The 24,705-nt window shown below is 39.9% G+C and overlaps 1 protein-coding gene across 2 annotated transcripts in view; it reads left to right on the plus strand.

The window, feature by feature from the left end:
* Nucleotides 1-24,705, plus strand: part of TMEM135 (transmembrane protein 135) — a 166,083-nt gene that overhangs the window by 14,081 nt on the left and 127,297 nt on the right. For both annotated transcript variants that reach the window (XM_042862536.1, XM_042862537.1), the window contains 2 exons: nt 4,348-4,440; nt 20,980-21,013. In XM_042862536.1, the coding sequence (XP_042718470.1) occupies nt 4,348-4,440; nt 20,980-21,013 (127 nt within the window). The remainder of the gene's footprint in view (nt 1-4,347; nt 4,441-20,979; nt 21,014-24,705) is intronic.

A 24,705-nucleotide genomic window follows, 5' to 3' on the forward strand; every position in this document is an offset into this window, starting at 1 on the left:
GTCACAAGATTGGAAAGCATAATTTTTCTGATAATGTAACTGCTGTTCTTTGTAGAGCAAGCCTGTGTTTGGTGATGATTTAGTGATCAGTGTAGCATTACGAATTGCAACTGGAATTGAAATTGGCAAGATTACTTTCTAGGATTGTTAAAGGGGAATGGTTTCCTATCTTCTAGGAATTAGTAAATCATGTAGTTAAAGTGTATTGGGGGGAAAAAAGGGATAAATTATCAGTTTTCCTAATTAGGAGAAGTTGCCAGTAATGTTCCTGCAATGTAACTTGTTCTATATATAGCTACAGCATCTGGAAAAAAGAATTTACTGTGGGATTATGCAAGATTATTTATGATAAGAAAATACAAAACTTATAGTCAGCCATTTCAGAAAAATCTCTTGATTTTTAGGGGAAAAATATGAAGCTTGATAAAGTGCAAAATAATCAACTGGGAGGAAGAGAGCAATTCTATCCTATTCACACAGGGATGGGATTTAAATTGGGGTAATCAAGGAGATGCTTGGGAGTCATCAAGGATAGGTTCTGTGAACAAGTCAGCTGGACAAGTTGAGTATGATCAAGAAAACAATTCTTATGAAGAGAGAAACCAGTGGGAACAAACCAATGAGCAGTATTAAATACATGATATTTTTTAAAACTTTGTGCTGTATACCTTTATAAAGAGCTACTTCTGGGCTCCTAATGTTGATAAATTAATCACTTGGATTTTGCTTAGTATTAAGTTGTCTTGCAACTTAAGCCGTGTAAGCTTCCTTCTCTAATCTAATGGCAGGATGACAGGGTGGAGAGGTGCAATTGCAACTTCACTGCTTTTTTGGTACTACTTCACGTGAGGTGGTTATTTTATTTGAAGTATTTGTTTGAACTCCTGATTCTTTGAGTTAATCACTGTGCGACGTGGGAAATGTTGAACTTCCTGCAGTAGCATCTCAGAGAGAAAACAACAATTTCATTTTCCAGTGCAGAATGCCATTTGGTACTGCATCACAGAATGGCCTGGGTTGGAAGGGACCTCAAGGATCATGAAGCTCCAACCTCCCTGCCACAGCCAGGCCCACCAACCTCCACATTTAATACCAGACCAGGCTGCCCAGGGCCCCATCCAACCTGGCCTTGAACACCTCCAGGGATGGGGCATCCACAGCCTCTCCAGGGAGATGTTCCAGCACCTCACCACTCTCATAGTAAAGAAATCTGTATGTTTGAATCCATCAAAGAAATAGCAGAACACCATAGATACGTTGTTTAACTGCTGCCTGAGTGTTTCTGAAGTCAAGCTATGACCTTTCATAAAAAGACTTTAGAGACCAGATCCTTTAGGTCTGACTCTGGATAATGGTAAGAGATGAAATGGGATGTGTATCATTTTTCTGTCTTTTTAGCTGCAAGGTTTGTTGTGGCTTTTTTTTTTTTTTTTTTTTGTCTTACCCAAAAAGTTCAAGTCTGTAAGGAGGTGTGTTTGTTCTATTGACATCTGAGGTTCCCAGAGCTCTGAGCTGATGCAGCATTTCCTGCAGACTCTGTGCTTGAATAGGAGAGTTTCTAGAAAGCAGGAGCAGCAGTGACAAAGAGGCAGAGTTGTCCAGCAGTCCCCATGCAGTCAGCTCTTGGAATTCTAGAGTAGAGCAGCAGGTTAAAGGGTTTGTAGCTGGACATGTTAACTCATTTACCTGCACAATTCTTGCTCTGATAAAGAGTTGTGTATTTCCTTATATTGTAGCACCTGGCAATGTGTTGGTAGGCATGTTAAGGATCTCCTGGATAAAGCGACCACTTCATTTTTTTGTACATATACTGAAGTCTCAGTGATCCTTCACGCTGTTTTATACTATATTCTGTAGAAAATACCTTTTATTCTCCCAGTAGCAATTGAAAGACCTAAATATGAAATGTAATTGTCAGTGGGATGTTTGACTTGTGCTAATGTGTGGTTTTGATGTTCTTGTATTATTTCCTTTCTTTCCACTGAGGAAAACTTGCAAAAACTGCAAATACATCTGAGGGTGTAATATTTTAGACAAGAAAATGCAATTTGAATGATTTCAGTAATTGTTGAATATTCTCTCCTTTTCATTAATGAGTAAAATTTCATAACAATCCAAGTTCAGTTTCAGCAGTGACGTGTGCTCTGGGTAGGATTTCTCATTCTAAAAGGCATCACTAAGTGAAGTTGGCTGCTTTTTAAATTTGTTTTCATTCTTGAAGTGAAATAGTGAATGTGTGCAGCCTGCTCTATTGGCAGAGCTGTGGAGGTGGTGATCCATGTTACGGATGTGTGACAGCTCAGCTGTGGCTGTAATCTGTTTGCTGAGGTGATGCAGTTAGACTACATCTGTCTGTGCTTCAGAAAGAAGTCCTAAGCTCCTCCACTGACAGGCATTACAACAGTTAAAAGATGGGTGTGAGTTTTAGGTTTTCAGTTCTACTAAATTAATGCAGAACCTCATGAAGTTGTGGCTCAGTTAGCCTTGCAGCTAGAGTCATTCAGTTTGTGTACATACAGATTTCCATTAATTTGCTTGGTTCAATTCAGTTGTGTGTATCAACCAGCCTTTCAGCTTTGGGTACAGTTTCACAATGAGAAATTAGATGAATAATTAGGAAGAGAACACAGGCTTCTCATTCCATTATGCAGCCTCAGACTGTGTAAGAACTATGTAAAAACAAACATATCAATAATAATAAAATTTTGCTTTTGTTTATTCCAGCAGAACTTTAAATTTTCCACTTTATGATTGAACATCTAAATTTTCAGTGACTTTTGTTGTGTAAAATACTGCTTTTACCTAAATCTCATCACACTGAGCATAGAGTGATAGAATGGCCTGGGTTGAAAAGGACCACAATGGTCATCTAATTTCAACCCCCCTGCTATGTGCAGGATCGCCAACCAGCAGACCAGGCTGCCCAGAGCCACATCCAGCCTGGCCTTGAAAACGTGTAGCATTCATGGAATGATTCTAATCCATGCAAGCAGAGCAAGTTCCTGTTTTTTTTTTTCCCCACAGAAAAGGCATTTGTTCTGTTATTTAACAGATGTGTCTGGTAGGATGTGTTCATACTTATTAGGATGCTTCAGATGGCTTCTCTGAAACTTCATACAGTCAATGCTTTCCAAGAGAGTCCTAATAATGAACTTTAGCTACTGCAGCCTTTGGCATTGTCCTCCAGAGGAATCATCCTTTTTCAGCCATGGGAATGAGTAGTGTGTGAAATTTTCATTACATCACTGGTTTTGGTGATACACTGACTTTTTTTTCTCTTCTGAATGTAAGCTGGCATTGCTCACTGCTCATGTTATTTTAGCAGCAGAAGTATGAAATGAGGCTGATCTGCAGCAAGAATGAAAGTGATCTAACCCAGGTGGAAGTGATGAATAATCTTAGTTCTCTCTATCAATGTGAAATTTCATATAAGAAAATCATGTTTGTATTTTGCTTTATTTTTAGAAGGGAAGACCCCACTGTATTTTCCTCAAATAATAGTGCTTATCAGCCACAGTGTAACTGAAGTGTATTCCTTATCAAATTTCAGGACTGGCTGACTGTTGCTTGCTTCTGTGCTCAGCCCAAGTCAGTTGGAAGGTGCAGGTGTTTGGAGCAGATCAGGTGGTGGAGGCCACTGTCTGTGACAAGCGTTTTGGTCCTCCTATTCTCTCAGCAACCAATTTATAGAAATATCTTCCTAGACGATGTCTGTATTTGAAGAACTTTTTCTTTCAGCTCTTGGAAGAGTTTTTATGGCTGAAATAGTGTGAACTCTGAGTGAAAGCCAGATCTGGTTGCAAAAAGTGAGAGCTTTCCTACTGGCCTTAGTAGATCTGGGATTTCTCTCTTGGTTCCAGCTGTAATTAATTCCTTGACTTACCATACGTGAGTGATTTACTGTTTTTAGCAACAGTTTGCCTATCTGTCTTCAGAGCACGTTGTATAGTAGAACAATTTGATTTGATTTCTCACTGGACTGCATTCCCACATTCCACAAGGCACATCATCCTGAGGAGATGTGTGCAGACAAATAGCAGAGAAAGGAGCTGCAAGGTTGGAATTAGTACCTGCAGCTTTTCAGAAACGTCTCTTGGAAGTATTGCTTTCCTTAAATTAAAGTAATCCTTTAATTAAGATGGATGCACTCATGAAGTTTTAGGTGTGTAATGTTAAGAGAGAGAGTATCCTCTCTGGGAACCCCTTTGAGAAGAACTATTCAACTGTAAGCAATAGTTAGTATTTATCTGTAAGCACTGATGAATGTAAAATACGATCTTTTAAAATAAATGTACATCAATATTGTGGTTGCTTTGCATGTAACACATGTATAAATTACATTTTCAGGAAACTGCTTGGAAAATTCTACTTTTGGTCTCCTGGCTTTGGTGCTGCTTTACCAGCTTCTTATATGGCTATTCTCATCGAAAGGAAAAGCAGGTACAGTTCATGTTAATGGATTTTCTGTATTATATAATACTATTTCTTGTTTTGGTCATCTGACAGTTTAGTTGCTTTTTTCCCTTCAAATCCTGAAGTGTTCTCCATTTGAGGTAATATCCTTTGCAGCCTCAGTATAGGAGGCTATAGTGAAAAAATCTTTTTGCCAAAGATCTGTTCCTTATTTATTTATTTGTTAACATGAAGGAGTAATAGGATAATGGGAGGTGGAGGGAGGGGGGCAGACTGAATGTCTCAAAGAGCTGAAATAATCCAAACTGAAAGAAATGTAATGATAAAGAGAGCAGAGGTTTTTGCTTATAAAATGATGCCAGCTATCAACACGAAATTTGTTAGGAAGAGCATGGAGTTGGGAGAGGAAAGCTCTGAGTGATCCAAGGTTAGCTGGAAGCTGCCATTTATCCTGTGGCTGTGAGAAATGGCAGATGAAATTTGGGTTGTGAAGGTTGAATGTCTTGAAATGCAACTGCCATTGGTAGTTTGCATGAATAAAGGAAACTACAATGCTTAATTTAATATGGGATGAGATGGATGCCCTGTCCCTGGAGGTGTTCAAGGCCAGGTTGGATGTGGCCCTGGGCAGCCTGGTCTAGTATTAAACTGGGAGGTTGGGAACTCTGCCTGCGGTGGGTGGTTGGAGCTTCATGATCTTTGAGGTCCCTTCCAACTCAAGCCATTCTGTGATTCTATGTTTTGGTCATCTAGTTTGTGTGCCTTTTATTTGAAGTAGAGGTGGTACTGTGTAGTAAAGTGTAGTAGAAGAAATTATTCTTTACAGAAAAAAGAGGTTTTAATCCTAGAGATGATGTGAGCACACTTCTATGATGTCTATGAATGTCTGAAAATTCCATATGCAGTCATTTCAAAATAACTGCAAATACATGTATGTGTTGTCACCTACCTGTCAAGCCCTAACTCTGAACTTCAGTTGTGGAGTTTAGCAGTACCCAACCTGAATTTTAAGTAAGATTGTCAGAGTTCTCTCCTCTGAAAATAACACACTACCCATTGTTTTTTGGAAACTGAAGTATGCTCCTTTATATATAAGAAGTTCTGGAAAGGTGGTGGTGCTTCTAAATTGGATTATTGAAAGTAGCTATAAAGGAAAAGGATCACAAAATTATGACTGTATTAATTTATTTAGGAAATTGAACTTTTTTTTTTTTAATTCCTTTTCAGCTGATTGGTTTTCCTCTTCCTATGGTTACTTCATAAAAGGGCAGATACCTTTGGTGCATCTTTTTGTATTTACTCAGACTCTGGAACTGTTCTGGCGTCAGTATTTCATTTTACAGTGCAAGCAAATGCATATTCCACCTTTAATTAGAATCACTTAACTTTTCCTACAGACCTGTTACAATGTGAGTGCTTCATACGTCAGGCTTCTGCTATTTCTAGACAAGATTAGATGGACTACCAGCCTTATTTCTTCCCACTTATGAGTTTCCTGTAGCTTTCAGAATATTCTTGAGCTAAGAGCTGTAACTACTGGTAAGACCAAACTATATGGAGTTTTTATATGACAGTGGAACAGCTGTGAAAATCTTGCAAACTAAAAACTTCTGAAGTGCAGAAAGAGAGTCTGTAAGCAAATATTATGCCAAATGGCAATTTTTAAAAGCCTTAGTGGCAAAGCAAGAAAACTTCGATGCTTTAGCAAGCACCTATTTCACTTCTGAGATTTGGAAGCAATAAGAGCTGAAATAGGGTTGTATGAAAACAATGAAAGTAGATAAAACATGTATGTGTATGGTATCGTGGGTATTGTTAGCATCAGTGTGGCCAGCAAGTCAAGGAGGTGATCCTCCCCTGCTGCTCTGCCCTGCTGAGGACACATCTGGATTACTGCTTCTGGTTCTGGGCTCCCCAGGTACTGCATTGTTATTCCTCCAGCGTTGGTAACATTTAGAAAATGTATTTTATCTTTTGCTGAATAACTACAGTTTGGGACATGAAGGAAATTTAGATGTAGTTCTGTAGGAAATGAGGTGATTGTGCTGTTGGGCAGGAAACATACCTGCTGCTGTGAAGGGAGCTTGAATGTGAGCAGTCACTGTTACTAATGACAGAAGTAGATGAATGGCATTGAAAAGTAATTGGGAAACTTAATTAGCTAAAAATATGGAAATATTTGGTGTGTGACTGTACAATGTGGGAACTGCTGCTGCTGACAGACCCAGTGAGACAGGACTTTGATTTGAGAACTGTTTGTTTGGTAGCTTCACTTAAAGGCACAATCAAAATGTAGTGGACTTCTGTAGCTTTTTAGAAAGGTAGCTTTGGACAAGGAGATATGGTGCCATTTTTAGTCATTTGCAGAGTAGCTTTCAACAAAGTGTATGGAGAAGTCTTGATTTTAGTTGATAAATATGTCTCTACTCCTTTAAATTGTGGCTGGCAGCGCCATCAGATTTACTCACTCAATCTCTTCCCAAGTGGAGACCCTATTTTAAGTGCCTCACTGGCATTTGCTTGCACAGCATGCTTGTAAAATCAGGCTGTTGAATATTGCTGTACCTGTGTACCAGTCTTGCAGGATAATGGGAAAACGAGATGGGCAGGCAGTCCTGCAGAGAGCAGCTCTGTGTAGCATAAACCTGAAAGGGGGCTGTGTTTTCTAAGGGGCTGTAGGACTAGTTTGGTGATGGTTCATGTCTTTGTAACAAGTAACTTAAGTTTTCATGGACTCAGAGAATGGCCTGGGTTGAAAAGGACCACAGTGCTCATCCAGTTCCAACCCCCTGCTATGTGCAGGGTTGCCAACCACCAGACCAGGCTGCCCAGAGCCACATCCAGCCTGGCCTTGAATGCCTCCAGGCATGGGGCATCCACAGCCTCCTTGGGCAACCTGTTCCAGTGCATCACCAACCTGCGTGAAAAACTTCCTCCTAATATCTAACCATTGCTATTTTCATGGCATTGGTGATGGAAAAAGGAGGTGGGATTGAACAGAAGTGTCAAAGATACTCAGAACGTGATCTGCATTGTGTTATACTGCTATTTTTCTGTAAGGACATAAGTTGTGCTTGAATTTATCCATGTGGATTCTATTTTCTGAGTACATGGTATGACTGTTGTGGCCAAGGATGTAGTTTGCTGGGGCCTGTGGAAAGGGCAAGCAATAAAACCACTTGTAAATCATGATGGTTGCTTGGGATTGGGATGTATGAATGTTCTGTGATAGAAAATGAGTCACATTATTGTGATTAAGGAAAATGCTTTGATAAGAATGATTTCATAGATTGTAATTGGATGTAGACAGAAAAAAGCTGTGAATATTTGGGTTTCCTTTTAGTGTGTTGATCATATTCTAACCCTTTGGTGCTCCACTCCTGTGGAGGTAACACAGAGTTTCTGCCCCTTTCTCGTGCTCCCTGCAGCACGGAGTGCCTGCTAGAGTAGGAGGATGCATTACTGAGCAATACTGAGTTTGGAAAGTAACATCTGCTGACTCTTAGCTGCATAGCTGGTGTGTGCTTCATGTTCTGAGAAGTGCACAGGGTTGGAGCTTCTTACCATTAAGTTATTGGTGTCAGTCCTTCCATCTTACTTCTTTTCTGTCTCTGTGACTGATAGACGTGATAAAAGCCAAAAGAAATAAAGTGTTATATATGTTATGGCTTTTTGACAAGCACAGAAAAAGTTCCTGGTGAAATGTACTGAGTTCACCAGAATATACATCCTTCTAATTCACTTTATTTGGCCATTCCTTCAACATTTTAGTTACTCTTCAGATATAACTGTTAAAATAATAACACAGTATTAGTGAGTGTTAATATCTGTATAAAATATTTACAGTACTATTATAAGTGTATTGAAAGTAACATTTTGGTTTGCTTGTTCACTTTTTTTATATGTTGCATTAGGTCTAGTATAGTGGTTGGTGACCCTGCACATAGCAGGGGGTTGAAACTGGGTGGTCATTATGGTCCTTTTCAACCCAGGCCACTCTATGATTCTGTGATAAGCAGGTGCAGTTTTCTTGTCCCAGAATTTAATTTTGGAGTGTTGGATATTAAAGATCTGTTGTGTCTCTCCAGAAGCAGAGGTGGCTCAGGTATGTTCATTTCATTCAGCCTGCTCAGGGAATCATCACATTCATCTCATTAGTCTCTGTTCAGAGTCGTTTTAGAGCACACTCCTCAGTTACTGCTGCTGAGTTTGTCTCAAGCTCTCTATAAGAAGCACTTCTGATGGTTTCTAACTTTGAAAAATAACTATTTTACTCATGTCCTTTGGCTTCTGTTTGTAATTCTAAGCTTTTTAATGTCTAGTAAGCGCTATCAGGAAGCCTGGAGCTCCCAGTTGAGGTGGGAGCAGCTCAGACCCAGCGATGCCGCGCTGCTGTGCTGTGGGACACTGGGGCTGCCAGGAGGTGAGGAAGTAACTGAGCCTCCTCGTTAAAGTTGTTGTGAATGAAGCTGCTGAAATGTGCTGTGAGGCTTGGCCACGGCCTGTGTATTGCTGGAAGTGTGACCAGATGGGCTGGGCTGTACCGTTCCGATTCCTGAGACAAAGGAGTCTGGCTGTTCAGTGAGCACCATTACTTCAGACATCTGTGATTAATTTTTTGCAAAGAAAAGAGTGATGCTTCCCTAAGTCTTTCATAAACCTGCTAGTTCTGCAAGTTCTATTTTACTGGTAGCTAAATGGTTAATTTCAGTTTGTTTAAACTCTTGCTTTAAAAAAATAATTTCTTAAAGAGTTTTAAGAGTTACAAGTGATGCTTTAAAAGGGGTACAGTTACGTTTTTAATGAAATTAATTATCTTACTGCCCGGCTAACTTTTTTTCTGCCTTTGGTAAGCAATTAAGACAGAGAAACTGCAACTACATTCCCCTGTAAGCTGTGGGGTGGCTCCAAAGAGACCCTTCTGGGATTGCCCCCACCACCCCACTGGCCAACAAATGTTTATGTATGGGCTGTTAACATTACAGTGGCGCCTGTCTCGTCTCTACGGGTATGGCTGTGTCACTGATGGTGTTATAAAACCTGAGATTTAGGGCTTTTGTAATTTGGTTGTAAAATCTTGCTCTGGGCTACTATTGGCAGCAAGTTGTAGTAGAGAACGTCGAGTGTTTTTTCTTCAAGTTGCATGTACTGGACTCATTGCAGGGGAGTTGGACTGGATGATATTTGAAGGTCCTTTCCAACTTTGAGGATTCTATGATTCTATCTGTACGTAGAAGGTGATACAGTGCAACAGTGTGTGTTAATAGAGGATATCTCTGCATGTGTATTTGTGTTCTTGGAAACGTGTTGCTTATAAAAAGAATGGAAGCATTTCTAGAAGAACCATGTGGTGCTTTTAGAGTTCTGTGCACGTTAACCTGATGGCATGCTGTCACTCACTGGGGCTTCTCCCTAGCCACAAGTGCCATTAACCTAAGTACATTACAAGGGTAGTAATAAAGTCTATGTTGTAAATAAATATATGCATAAATTGATACTTTTTTTTGGGGGGGTGGGGGGGAGGCGGTTTGTAGAATTCTCCTTTCAAATCCAAACTTGTTAATATGTACTCTGTTCCTGGAGATGTTCAAGACCAGGTTGGATGGGGCCCTGGGCAGACTGTTCTAGTACCAAACCTGGAGGTTGGTGGCCCTGCCTATGGCAGGGGGGTTGGAACTTGGTGATCCTCGGGGGGTCCCTTCCAACCCAAGCCTAGGATTCTACAATTTTGCATAGATACATTTTGACCTGGGATGATAATTTCCTTTCTCAGTGTTTTATGATTATCCAGTTTGATGCTGTATTTTTAGGAAGCTGCCAGTTTGTCAAGAGAAGGAGAGAATAATAGGCAAACAATCTCTTAATGTTACAACTGTATTTGCAAGCCTTAGTCTTGCTTGCTACAGGTAAGGAATTGAGAGAGCAAGCTATTCTGTGTGATGATGAAAAAACCTCAGGTTTGGATCACTCACTGGGTATTCTGTACCATACCTGGTAAGCAGAGATGGCAGGGAAATAAATTATTTTGGACTTTTACCCATGTAAAATGATTACTATTCTGAAATGCTGCAGAAGTGAAGTTAGTGGGAATGCTTTTTCTTTCTAAACCAAAATACATTAAAATCTATTGCTTTTCAGCAACTCTTTTTATGAAAGCCAACAACAGAGATCTGCATTTTTATAGGAACAGCATGTAAACATTTGAACATGGAGTGCTGTGTGCTTTGAGGGCTGCTACTGCTGCAGTTATTGGAGAGAGAGAAGACAGTGATTCTTTCCAAGGCTGCTGAGGGTGGCAGGAGCTGATCTGGAAGATGCTGTGGCTCTGGCAACTCTAACAGTGGCAGGTAGCCCAAGGCTGTCAGCTGCTGGGGTGTGTCTTGTGGAAAGCAGCATCTCCTGGAGGCACTCAAGGTCAGGCTGAACAGAGCTCTCAGCAGTCTGATGGAGCTGCAGGTGTCTCCGTTCACTGCAGGGGAGTTGGGCTGGATCACCTTTAGAGGTCCCTGTCAGCTCAAATGGTTCTATGATTCTGTGAGTCTTAATCACTTAGAGCTATGGGAGCTCCTGCCCTGTACAGGGCTAAAATACTTTTAATAAATTATTTGCAATAATTTGTCTTTCTGAAAAATGAGATCATCAGGCTTATGCTGTATTTGTCCTGATGCACTAAATTTCCTGTTTGAAGAAAAATAAAATGCCAACAGTAATAGCTTGATATTTGACATTCAGAAGACCGATGACTTCTGTACTCTGTGTGTGTTTATCTGTCAGTCATAACTTTGTCAGTCTTTTTCAGCAGATGTCTATTTGTCATTTACTGTTTTACCATCATGTGTTAATTCATTTTGAACTTAATTTAACTGTATTCAGCTAAATTAATATTAATGTGGTAAACAGAGGTCAGGATGTAAGCCCAGGATTCTGTTACATATCACACAAAAAAGAAATGGTATGCCTTTTCCCAGTGGTGAAATTTATTTTTGCATCAGCACAGAAATCTCTTTTCTACATGTTTTGGAAGTGAATGAGAATAGCAGTGACTATCACGGTGTTATTCTGTAGAAGGAAAGAATTCCAAAGCATTTGAACTTTGAACAAATTATGTGGTAGTGAGGTAATATTAAGTTTGAACTGATAACTCTGATGTGAGAACTGCTTCTTCTGTACTCTGTATATTTCTGAAAATCCCTATCCTGAGTTGCTCATTTTTTGCAATTTTTTTTTTTTTGTAATATAATGTTTATTTGCCTTTTGTAATTTTTACATAGTATTTTTTTTTGGTTACATAGTTTTCCTTTGTAACATTTTATTGAATATTTCGAGTTTTTATTCAACTTGGCAGCCGAAGTACTTATCTACATTCAATTATGTAGAAAAAGAAGGCTGTGGGTCACATTGCTTTGAAACTTGAATCGTGCTGAGGAAGTTGTGATTTGTGGTTATTCATGCTTTATTATTAGGATGAAGAAATAAGAAAGTAAGGGAAGCGTATAAATTCAGGATCTATATTGGAGAATGACAAATAATGATAGAGGATTGATAGATAACTGATATATCAGGTAGTACATGTAAGAACAAGCATCTTATCTGGTGTAGTTTAATCACGATCCCTTTCTGTAACTTGCTGTCAGTGAGTCGTAGCATTGCTGGTGTTGGAAGGGACCCCTTGAGCTTCTAAATGCAGCCCTGCTCTAGCAGGGTCAGCTGTAGCTGCCTGGCCACAACCATGTCCAGTTGGGTTTTGAGCATCTCCTCCAAGTAGAGGCACCAATACAACTCTAGACAATGTTTTAGAATAGAACGGCTCTGTTGGAAGGGACCTTCAGAGATCACCTAGCCCAACTGCCCGACCTCTTTGGGGCTAAAGCACGTAGTTGGGCGGTGAGGCACTGGAACAGTTTGCACAAAGAAGCCATGGATGCCCCATCTCTAGAGGCATTTGTATTTTTATTTGACCACCTCTGCAGTTCCCTAGGTTTCATGGGGACTCACTTACGTACAACAGCAGAAGTGAGGTTTCTTCATTGATAGTGCCGCAAGACAGCACAGGCAGTGGTTTTGAGCTCTGGACTACGTCTGTCAAGCTCACATGTCAAGCTAGCTTGGGTGGACAGAGGGCAGTACTAAGGTTGGGTTATGCACTGATGGATCCCAGGTGGCTGTGTGCAGCCAACCCAGTCTGTGCTGCTCCAGGTGAGACTTAACATAATAAAAACTTGGGTATTTGTTTTTTTCCATTATTCTAAGGACTGCTTTTGATAAATGTTTGTTTTCAGCATAGTGAAAATTAAAAAACCCAAACAATTAAAAGTGAAGTAGCCATCTGAGTGTTAGTAGAAATTCTTATTGTTTTTTCATCATGAACTAGCACACCCTCCTCTCACACCCAAATGTTAAAGCACTGTTGAAATACCTGTAGGAAAAAATGGTAAAATTCAGATGTTATTGAACATCAGACTATTCTGCAAGTCTGAGCTGAATTCAAACAATGCAGGCAGTGGATTAATTGCTCAGTTCTGTCTGCTCCTCGCTCACATGCAGGAGACACTCACTGGGACTTCCTTGACTCAAACAAACACTTAATACATCTTCTGTGTCTGAATGCTTACATGTCACATGCAGCTCCCAGAGGGGAATAACAGATATTCTGCTAATGTAGAGTAAGCTTCAGATGCTGTCTAGCTGAGCTGGCTAGGGTGTTAGCTGATGTGGTGGTGAAAAGCTAGGGGAATGGTGATGGGGGTTGGGGGTGAGGCAAATGGCTCAGCTGAAGTGCATCTACAAGTCTGGAGAGGAGAAGGCTCAGAGGTGAGCTTATGGTTCTCTCCCTCTCCTGAAGGGAGGTTATGGTGAACTGGGGGTTGGTCTCTCCTCCTTAGTAACCAGCAACAGGACAAGAGATAATGGCCTCGAGTTGCACCAGGGAAGGTTCAGGTTGGATGTCAGGAAGAATTTCTTCTCAGACAGAGTAGTAATGTGTTGGAGCAGACAGTTCAGGGACGTGCTGGAGTCACTGTCCCTGGAGATGCTCAAGAGCAGTGTACGTGTGGCACTGAGTGACGTGGCCTTGAGTGGTCACAGGCATAGGCTGATGGTTGAACCTAGGATTTTTATCCTTTTCTTTCCTCTTTTTCCTAACTTTCACTAACAGTCCTTCACATGTCCTCTCTTTGCTGTGACACAGTAATGATTCGTAGCAAAACAGAACAAAATGTGAGCCTTGTGCTGCTGGCTTCTGCAGAGTGGTTGTGCTGGCCGAGCTGCACTGGCTCTGGGAGCAGAGCAAACCCAGTGTTTTCTTCTTGATCAAGTGTGCCGATTAAAAACAATTCTGGTATGATCAACAGTCCAAAGAAATTGTTATTTGTGGCCTTATTGAATGGGAGATAGGCCTTCTTACACCAAGAATGTTAATGATTTAAAAAATTGCCGGAAATCCTTCATTTCTTCTCCTGAGATTTCAACAACTTGTTATTCTTCTGTTATCTGCTGGTCAATCTTTTTATGAAAGTAGTAAGCGTTTTGGAATCTGATTTTTATCTCCTCATGAAATCTTGTGAGGTTAAATCACCCTTAACTTAAGAGCTCTCACCTGCCTGTAGCTCTGCCTTTGCTTTGGCTCTAGGTCTGTTGACGCCATGAGGAAGCTGGGAGAGGAGGAGAGGAATGATGAAAGAAAATCTGTATAAAATTGGAGTAGAAAACAGTTAAAAAGTCAAGCCATCGATGTTATCTGGTGTTACACTAACTGGAAACTCAGTAAGAATGATTGGTACTAATTTAACTGGAATGTATTACTGTAGATATATTTTCCTTTTGGCTTCTGTGCCTCTCTAGCTTTCTCATACCCTTTCTTTGGCACGTGCTCAAATCATAGCACACTTTGTGTTTGCTTTTCCTTTTAAGAGCAACAAATTCTGAGTATTGTGAGGAATAAAATAACCATTTTACTTAACATATAATGTGCTCAGCAATTGCTGATTTGCAATTTTGAGCAACTTTAAGTTGAAGGACTCAGAAGTACCCGTTTCCAACTTTAAACCATCCCAAAATTGGCAATACAGAGTCTTTTAAAACATGGTGGGCTGTGGGCCCTTAAACTGTATCTTTCAATGGGAAGTTTGTGCCTGAAGGTGCTATTTGTGTGAAGGATTTGCCACTGGTATTTACTCAGCTCCAAAAGTAATGGTTTTCTTTTTTGAAAACTCATTGCTAAGGTCTGTTTTCTTAATTTTCTGCATTATTTTGAAAGCTTATCTGTTCCTGCTGATTCTAAGTGAACTTTTGCACCGGGATTTCACTGCTGGCCTCCAGCTGCCAGTAGGAAATCGGTGGGTGTGAGAGATTAACGATACCCTAAGCATAATCAGCACTTCTTGTGTTATTACAGGGATGCAATCACAGCTCCACATCTATCGTTGGTTGGCTTTTGGTGTCAAGCTGCTGTGGAGCAGAGAAAACCCTCTTCACGTTGACCTTTTTCTTTTCGGGGAAAGCTGTGATTTGTGTGCTTGATTTAAATCTGCAGGTTCTGAAGTGGTGTGCTTTACAGTGTGGGGGGAGGAAGGTGGGGAGGGAATTCTTCCTGTTTTTGCAGACCACAAATCCTGTCTGGGGACCCATTACAAACTATTATGTTAGCTTCTTAGTTTAGGCTCAGAAATTCAGGTCAGATTTAACTCTTTCTTACTATTATTTTTAATTTCTTTCTAATTCTTTTTCTCAGGATGACTGTAATGTTTTCAAACTTTACCATGACAAGTCAGTACAGTGTCAATGTGTGCTTTTCATTTTCTAAGCACTGCACTCCGTATTTACCTTTGAATCCACTGACTCTTTTGAAAGTAGTTATACATGTGATTTTAGAGGATCTAGAAAATGATTATTGGTGAAAATAAGGTGCTGGCTGTCAGAGTGTGCAGCAGATCGAGCAGGCAGTGATATTCATATTAAATTCAAAGTTGACTTTGGAGGAACCTTCTTAAAAATTATATGTTTTCAGAAAGATGACATTCATTATGTTAAATCTGCCTGTGGTTCAGACCTTGTTATGTAGGTCTCAGAAAGAGATAAGTTTGACATGCTCTGTTCTGGCACCTATTTACTCTCAACTCAGACCTGTCAACGTGACAACAGTAGGAATTCTTGGAGGAGCAAAGCACAAGACTGAAATACTAGGAGCGTGATGTTTTGAAGCAGGCAGTGAGGTCAAAAGCTTTGTGAACGAGCTCAAACAATGCTTGTTAGCAACGGTTGGGCATTTTTATTTTTCCCTAGCTTTTTAAATGTGCTATATATTGGGACAAACACAACCCATTGGTGAGGCTGCTTAAGCAGAGAACTCATGCTGTTAATTGCATGCATCAGGATTTCTAACACTCTGCGGCTATGTGCTGAGGCAATGGGAATTGCAGCAGAACGTGGGGCTGGGATGTACTTGGCCATTGTGCACCTTGCTCCATGGTGCTTTTACTGCTCATTCTTACAGCTATCACCTGTTCTCTCTAGAAGTGGCAAATGTTTAGTCAATTTGTGTGAATTTTTATGCACAATGTTATTCATCGTGCTCTAGTTTTTTTGTGTTATTTGTGGTCTGGTCACTTTTTTCCTCTTTTGTTTTGAGCAAGGAAAACGGTGATTGTAAAAAGTCAGATGGTAAAAACAAAGCAACCAAAAGGTATTTAGAGTACTTCAGATCCATTTTATTAGTTAGAATGAACATCTAGATTTAAGAAAGCCTACTTGGAAGCGTTTGTAGTATAAATGAAAGAAGGCTTTGGCACAGGCTGCCCAGAGAGGTGGTGGTGTCACCATCCCTGGAGGTGTTCAGGAGCCACGGAGATGTGGCACTGAGGGACGTGGTCAGTGGGCAGGATGGGGATGAGCTCTTGCTTGGACTAAGTGGTCTTAGAGGTCTTTTCCAACCTTAACGATCCTATGATTCAATAGAGAAACCAACGTTTTGAACTTTATATTGTAAAAAAAGTTCTTAATGAGAAAACCACTTGACTGGAATGCTGTGTATTAGGTTTATTAAGTTGGAGAGAGCAAGGCAAGAAATTCTCAAAGGAGGAATGAATATTGATGAGAAATAGCTTAAAGATCATAGATGCCAAACCGTAGATAAGAAGAGAGAGCTGGCTGTGAGTTTTGTATGAAAAAACTTCCTTGCTGTGTTTTAAAAATTAATGTGACTTGCTATTATGTTAAAGAAAAGCTTATATTGTGATAGTCAAGTTATTATTTGAGTTTTATAAATGTGTCAAGCCAAGCCAGAGAACAGTCTTTAGCAAGTTGTCACACAGATAACATATTGTGGTGCAGATTTGGACAGTGGTCATTGCTCCTGCTGGTGTGAGAAGGGCCTCCACCTCCTGCATTAGGGGAATTGGAATTTGGCCTCAATCAATGTTTTCCAGAATTTATAGCATTTAGAATCGTCGAATCAATGAAGTTGGAAAAGACCTCCAACATCATCCAGTCCAACCATCCACCTGCTACCAATATTTCCCCACTAAATCATGTCTCTTACTACAGCTAAAAGCTTCTTGAACACTCATATAGAAAAGTGTACCTTGCTCACGGAAAGATGAGTTCAAAGGTTGAAACTGGTGCTTTGTGATTTCTTTTGATTTTACAATTCTCTTGATTAAACAAAGAAGTGGAAATCTTTAATCTGCTTTCTAATTTCCTGTACTTTCATTTCTAGTCCTTGAAAATGAGCTCTGAAAAGAGCTGTGTGTGATTAAAATCTTAGAGAACATGATTGAAAAGGTGAAGGGGCTCAGTTTTGTACCCAAGAACCCCCTGTATCTGGTGCCCCTGCCCTCAACTTGTGCATGGTGGTGGATGTCTGTTGTGGTTCAGGGATGCCTAACGGCCACCTGTAAAGGGAACTGGTCTCTTCCTTTGACCTCATACCTCCACTTCTGGTAGTACAGCCCTGTGTGCTGTTAGGCTTCCTTGCTATTTCTGTCCTATAGCTTTTTTTTTTTTTTTTTAAACTTTGTGGAGTTATTTTAGTCTCTTTCCTTTGAGCAGTACAGTCACAGGAATGTGTTGTTCTTTGAGCTTTGTAGGCCAGAGTTGAAGAGCTATTGCTGTTTGTATTTGGTCTGAATGCTACCAAGATGTTCAAAAAGTTATACTCAGTGAAACCTTTCTTTGAGGTGTAAATCACAGAATCACAGAATGGCCTGGGTTGAAAAGGACCACAATGCTCATCCAGTTCCAACCCCCTGCTTTGTGCAGGGTCACCAGCCAGCAGACCAGGCTGCCCAGAGCCACATCCAGCCTGGTCTTGAATGCCTCCAGGGATGGGGCATCCACAGCCTCCTTGGGCAACCTGTTCCAGTGTGTCACCACCCTCTGGGTGAAAAACTGCCTCCTAATATCTAAATTAAACCTTCCCTGTCTCAGTTTAAAACCATTCCCCCTTGTCCTATCAAATGAACAGGAGAATTATCTGGGAAGCATGTGCCCTGTCATTTAAACGTTAAAAACGGAACAGATCTGTAGAAAGTTGTTCAGCCACAGATGCCGTGAGGTGTCTTGGATAACTGCACTTGGAGACATTGCCTTTTTAGTTCTATAACATACAAAAATACAGGTGCAGCTCTCTTGGACGCTGTCTTAAGTATGTGCTGTAGTTCAGCCTTGTCTAACCTTGTCAACCTTCCATTAATTGTTTCCCCCCACTTTCTCCAAATAAAAGATTCTGTGTGTCACTGGGGACTGTGTAGGGTGTGGGAAATTTTATCAGTAGAAGGGAAGCAATGGGAAGCTAAGGCGAAGGTCTTGGGGAGAGCAACCTCTGAGAGAGTGAGTATGGATGAAATATTAGCTGTCTTTAAGCCTTCCAGAGCAGGTGATTATACATGGCTGGCTAACTTAATTATTAATAATACTTAATTATTTCCAGCACTTGTAATACTGTTTCCCAATTGTATAGGCACCTTATTTACCAGCTGCATCTTTAAAGCAGTCCTTGGTTGTATCAGTGACCCTTTTGCTTGGAATAACTCCATCTTTCAGTCCTGTTTTCCATCAGTTGCCATTATTACAAAATCGTGCAACACTTTCTGAACTTCCACCTGCTTTTTGCCAGTGGAGTTCACAGTTGGGTTGAGTTTGCTGGATCACATTTGCACAAGGTCGGAAAGAACTTTTTTTATTTTTTTGTAGGAACATGGGGATAGTTATTGCTATAGTAGTCACAGAATGGGTTTGAGAAAAACAACAACCTATTTCTGCTTAGAGTTCAGCAGGCAGGTTTGCTACAGGCACTTTCCGTTGATGTCATATAGCAGCTTTCTGTACTTCCAGCTCCAGAAGTTACTTCCTTGGGCACTTTCATTGTGTGTGAGTGTTTTCCCTCCTCCTGACCACCTCCTTTTTGCATCGGTCTCAGTGCAGCTGCAGTGCAGCTTCTTGTTTCTTTCCTTCCTTTCTTCTAGCCCCTTTTCCTTTCTTTGTCTTTGCAGGTTGTGCTTTACATTTGGCCAAGAGGGGACCATAAGGGAAGCTAAAGCTTTGACAGATAGAGTTCCTAGTTTTTTAGTACTTCCATTTGATTTATTTTATTTTTTTTTTTTGTGGGAGACCAAAGCCACTCCATCTGCATGTCATCTCTGCCCGTGTGATACAGATGCTGCGGGAGGGAATCCACCAAGTTATCACCATGCTACTCACATAGTAACAGTTGTCAGTATACACACTGTGCTCTGAAAGCTGCATCTGTCACAGGTGGAAGCTGCTTTTGGGTTAGTATGTTACTGCAGGTAGAACTGCAGTTCTGGTGTTTTCCAAAAGGCTCAAAGTGAGCTGAGTTGGCAGGATAGCTGTCAAGAGTAAATTTAATGCTGTTTCCAAACACTTGTTTGTACATTTAATTTATCCTGAGCTTTTTAAACTTGTACAAGAAAAGGGGGGGCGGGGGAAACAACCAACCAACCAACCCCAAGAAACATCAAATACCCTTTTTTTTTGTCCTCTGTGAGAACAAACTAAAAAACATGTACATAATTGGGAGCAATAACAATGGTATTTAATCACCTGAGCAAACTGGCTGCAAGATTCAGTGGTCATTTGTGGACCAACTTGAGTTCAATTCATTTACCATCCAAAGTGAATTTTTCCCTTGGTCAGAAGCAGCATGCAGGATTTAGCTGCTTTGTTACAAGGTATAGAAGTCTAATTGCTTTAACAGTTGTGGGTGTTATTCCCTATCTTTTTGTTTCTTCTGTTTCCTAACTTCACCAGATCTTTAGTTCTTGGTTTCTGGCTGCCTGTGAGTTTGATTTGCTTGCTTGTGCAATTGCAGTGATTGCAGGTTATTTTGTGAAAATGCAGTTCTGTTAAGCACCCCACGAATGCTCAAAACTTAAAACTGTGTCATACCTACAAGCCTGGGTTGGACCTTTCATGTTGTCACATCAGAACAAAGAAAACCATACCAGAATGAAGTGAAGACAGATGAATTCAGGTTATAAACTTGTTTCCATATTAGCAATTAAACATATAATGCTGCTGTGTTTTTGGAATTACTGTGTAGCAGCACTGGGAACAATGCAAAAAATCCCAAATTCTCCAAGGCTGATAGTAAAATCAAGATGCTGTGAGCCATAGTCAGGTAAGAAATGCTGACACTGTGCCTGTAAACTGTAAAAGCTAATCTCTGTAGAAGGGAGAAGACAAATGAGGGTGAAGGAGATCTGTAGTTGTAAGTGCAAAACCTTTCTCAAAGCTCACTGACTGGTGAATGAATACAGAAAATAACTATATTTTTGATAGCTGGACCTTTTGGAAACTTCTGATACAATCTGCTGCAGCAGCTCACATGGATGTAGCCAGAGTTCACTATTTGGTATTGTACTGGAAACGTGGGGCAGCATGAGCCCAGATTTATGCTATTAACATCCAGCTAGTAGCATCATGTGGTGTGAGGCATCATACAGTAGAAGGGGAACAAAGAAGAAACGTGGTGAAGGTTTGTAAAGGCAAAAGCAGTGGCACTGTTGGCACTGTAGCTCTCAGCTGGGACAGGTGGGCGTGCTGCTTGGTGCCATGACATCTGCATTGTCCATTTCGGTAGAAAACACTTTTTGTGAGAATATAAGGAGAATATAAGCAGAATGGTGAAGGCATCTTGGGTGCCCCAGGTAAAAGTTTATACAGAAGCAGTCCCTGTGAATTCCCAGTTTAACTTTGGCTGTGGTTTGTACGCTTACATTATCATGTCCTGCACAGGCTTTTAATTCTGGTACGTGCTGTGGAACCCATGGTGCCTTGCCTCTCCCTGCGTGATGGCTTCAAGGCTCATGCAGTACAAGTTATACATAGTAACTTGGTCCATGTAATTCCTCTCTGCTTTGATTCTGTGCTATGGAAGTGCTATTTTTGGTTTCATATCTGTTTTCCTGCAGGATGGTGATGATTCATCCCCCATCAATAAACCAGTTACTAAACTCTCTTCTTTAATAAGGTGTTTGGATGCTTAAGGTACTTTTCTTTGATTGACAAAATGTTTAATTTGTTCACTGATGCTATCATTTCTGTTTATAGGAGAGGTCTCCTCACAATTTACATGGCAAATCAAGTAAGTAATCCTTTATTCAAATGGTAAAAATGTGTGAGATCGTTGGAATTGTTTTTGAAACCACTGTCAAATACTGTGCATACAAAAATATTTACCAGATGGTTGTGCCAGTTTGGTTTTTCTCATGGAAAAAATAGTAGTAGTAAGTTTATCTAAATTCATACTTTGTACCTTAACTTTTTCTAAAAATGTACTTTTATTACATGATCATACTTTAGGAATGACTGTGTTATGCCAAAATAATTATCTAACCAACCTAGAACACTGTACTTTACTGTGGCCTTGAGGGAATCACGTGGACTTTGAAGATTCATTAATAGAAGTATTGAGGCAAAGGCAATTTCTTGCAGCACAGATCAGTGATAACACTGATACTTTCTCTTCCATCCTGGTAAGTCATTGTTGGTGACAGTTGTAATTCTGAGGATTCTTGGTAGGGCACTGTAACATCATCTCTTTCTGAATGTCTTCCAAGAAAATATCCTACCCATATAAATAAATGCATTTACAAATTCTATTAGAATTCCCTCTCAAATTTAGGTGTGTAAAAAAATGTCTCTTAAACAGGAGTTGGTTCTTGGCCTGTCCTGAAATAGCCATGACTAGGGTTCACAGACTTCAGAAGAGAGTAATTTAATTCTCACCATGAATTATATTGATTTCAACTACTGTCTTCTATAGCCATATGATCTGGATGGTTCATACTTTAAGATTCCTTTTCTTTGTAAAGTTGTTTCTAATTTGAGGAGGAGACTAACCATTTTCTTGAAATTAATATAATTCTATGTTCAGATCCTCAATAACATGCTAATGTGGCATTGAATTCCTACAAGGGTAACTTTAATATAGAAAAGTTTGGATTTTTCTTTGAACCAAGAGCAGCAACTGTGTAGAAACTTCTTGTTCAGGACGTGCTGGTGGTCATGTCATCACTCATTGGGAGCAGACTTTTCAAGAGAAGGACAAAATAGGTGTGCTTAACAGCAACACTCTGAGTGTCCCTACTCTGAGAAAGCTATCGGTATGTTTGCAGCTCTTAAACTGTGATACCAACAGCTCACTTGGGCAGTTCAACAGTGTTATAAAGGAAAAATCAACAAATTTAATTCTATTTTAAAGAGGCTGTTTGATTCCATGAGTGTTGTGTTTAGCATAATGGTTTATTTTAGTCACACATGTTTGAACTTTGCACAGCCAAGGATTTGCCCTATAAATTGCCCTTGATCGTGATGTACTTTCCTCGTTAGCAACCTGTGTAATCACTGTGAATGTTTGCCTACCTGTGTTGCTTGTCTCTGGTTGAGAACTTTATATGCTTGGTTAAGATTTACTCATAACTTTACAATGCCTTTAAAATATTTGTTATCTCTAGATTGCAGCATGTTCTGAAAGCTGGCAAGCTGCACTTATTAATACTGTTATCCACATTTCAGAGCTGGAGCATAATGTGACTCAAGCTAACTTTTAGGTAATGAAAATGCAACGTGTAACTGGAACATGAAGTGACTCTTGCATTCTGTAATACTATCTTCAGGGCCTATTAAAGTGCTCTTTGAACTAAACACACGGCATTGTTTTGTTTCATATTTGCTAAAGTATGTTTTGCAGTCTGAGCAACAGTAATTATGTCTTTTTGTGTTTTGTCATGAGTGCTTTCGTCTAGTTAGAGGGGGGTAATTGTAATTAGGTTTATTGCTTATTACAAGCAATTATCTTGGCTATTGATTCAGTGAATTTTTATAGCCACATGAGGACTTCTAAAATAGAAATTTGTTCTTACTGTCCTATTAGCAATGGTCAACGGTTTGTGGTACGGGTGAACTTATGTAGTGAAATGGGCACAGGTATATTAAAGCCATGTATATGGCTGCTGTTATGGAGTGGAAGGCAGGAGGTGGAAGAACTCTTGTTCTGGGCAATAACATCTTTATTGATTTTTTTTTTTTAATATTATTATTTTTTTCATCTCAAGCTACATAAGTGTCATGACTAATTGTAAGTAATCCAGTAATTATAGATTTGTGTGACCCTGAACTCCCAGGTTGTATTTTCTGACTGCTTACACAATAAAATGGCATTAAAAAACATAAGAACCATAGAATCTATGATTAACAACTTATTTTTAATAAGTTGTTAATACTATACATGCTCTGTGGAAAATTTGGATGGAAGTAGTTTCTTAAGGTAGCTTTCTGCTAGACTGCATCTATTGGAACAAAACCCCTAAGGACTGGATTTTTATGGGAATACTGTGCTTTCTGGAAGCTGAAGTTTTTTAGAAATAAAGTAATATACGTGGTTGAAAATGTGGGTTTGGACGTTTTTAACTTGTAACTTGTCTAAGAACTGACATTTGTGATCCCCAATACAGACCTGCAGTAGCAGTCTGTGCTGAGGACCACACAGCAGCACGGAGCCTTTCAAGTTCTATTTTGGATTGCACTTGTTCAAGTCAAGACATTTCTAGGATTGTAAGTGATGCATTGGTGGTGAACATATAGGATAACCCTTCATGGATAATTTGAGATCAAAAGGAACCCCAAGATTCCAACAAAAGGTGGAAAGTGAAATGTAATCTCGTCAGTTATTTTTATCTGGAAACGATGATGATAGTAATAAATGGGCACCCATGATTAATACCTATAGTTCTTATGTTTCAAAACAGTTATGGCATACTTAATGGTGAACAGTTTGACATTTGAGTTGTTGCTTTGAAGCTGAAGAAAAAAGTTGGCATTTTTGTGTTGAAACAAAGTCTGAATTCAGTTTAAAAATTTAAAAAATAAAAAATAAAAATAGGAAGAAATTAACCTGGGCTAGGACTTTTTGTTATAAAAGTTTGAGAAATAAAATTATTGGAAAACTGACGCATTGGAATGTTCACCAAGAGAAAATGCTTCTTAGCATATACTGAAGTATAAAAAGGATTTCTTGCTCTTACCAAAAAGAAATTGAGTTTTACTTATATTCTTGAACTTGAAATTTGAACTGCACCTCATTATGTCAAAGGCTTCCTTTGCTTTGTTCTGTAATTTCTACTTTATTTGAATGCAATCATTTATGTTGGAAAAGGCCTTCAAGGTCATCAAGTGCATCTACCAGTCTGACCTACCGAGTCCCATCACTAAACCATGCCTGACCACCCTCTTCATGAATAAATTCTTCCTGATATCCAATCTAAACCTAACCTGGGTGATGTAAGGCTGTTTCCTCACTGTTGCAGACCTCCAACTCACCTCCTATCCCTTGTTACCTGAGTAAAGAGACCAACACCTCACTGCAACCTCCTTTCAGGTATTTGTGGAGAGTGATGAGGTCTCTCCTCAGTCTCCTTTTCTTCAAACTAAACAACAAAAGTTCCATCAGCCATTCCTTGTAACTCTCATTTTCTAAAACTCTTCACCAGCTTTGTTGCTCTTTTCATATAGTCTCAACTCAATATCTGCTTGTTACTGGGGCCCCAAACTGAAGGTGGCTCTTGAAGTGCAGTCCCATGGGAGCTGAGTAGAGAGAGGGACCATCTCTCCGCAGCCCTAATGGCCACACTATTTGTGATACAAGCCAGGATACCATTCACCTTCTTGCGCCTGGGTGTGCTGCTGTTTCATGTTCAGCCTGCTGTCAAGTAACACCCCCAGATCCCTTTCTATTAGACAGCTTTCTAGCCACTCTTCCCCAAGCTTATATCACTA

The sequence above is a fragment of the Lagopus leucura genome, unplaced genomic scaffold (assembly GCF_019238085.1).
Source record: "Lagopus leucura isolate 7727_CA_CO unplaced genomic scaffold, USGS_WTPT01 Super-Scaffold_702, whole genome shotgun sequence".
NCBI lineage: Eukaryota > Metazoa > Chordata > Aves > Galliformes > Phasianidae > Lagopus > Lagopus leucura.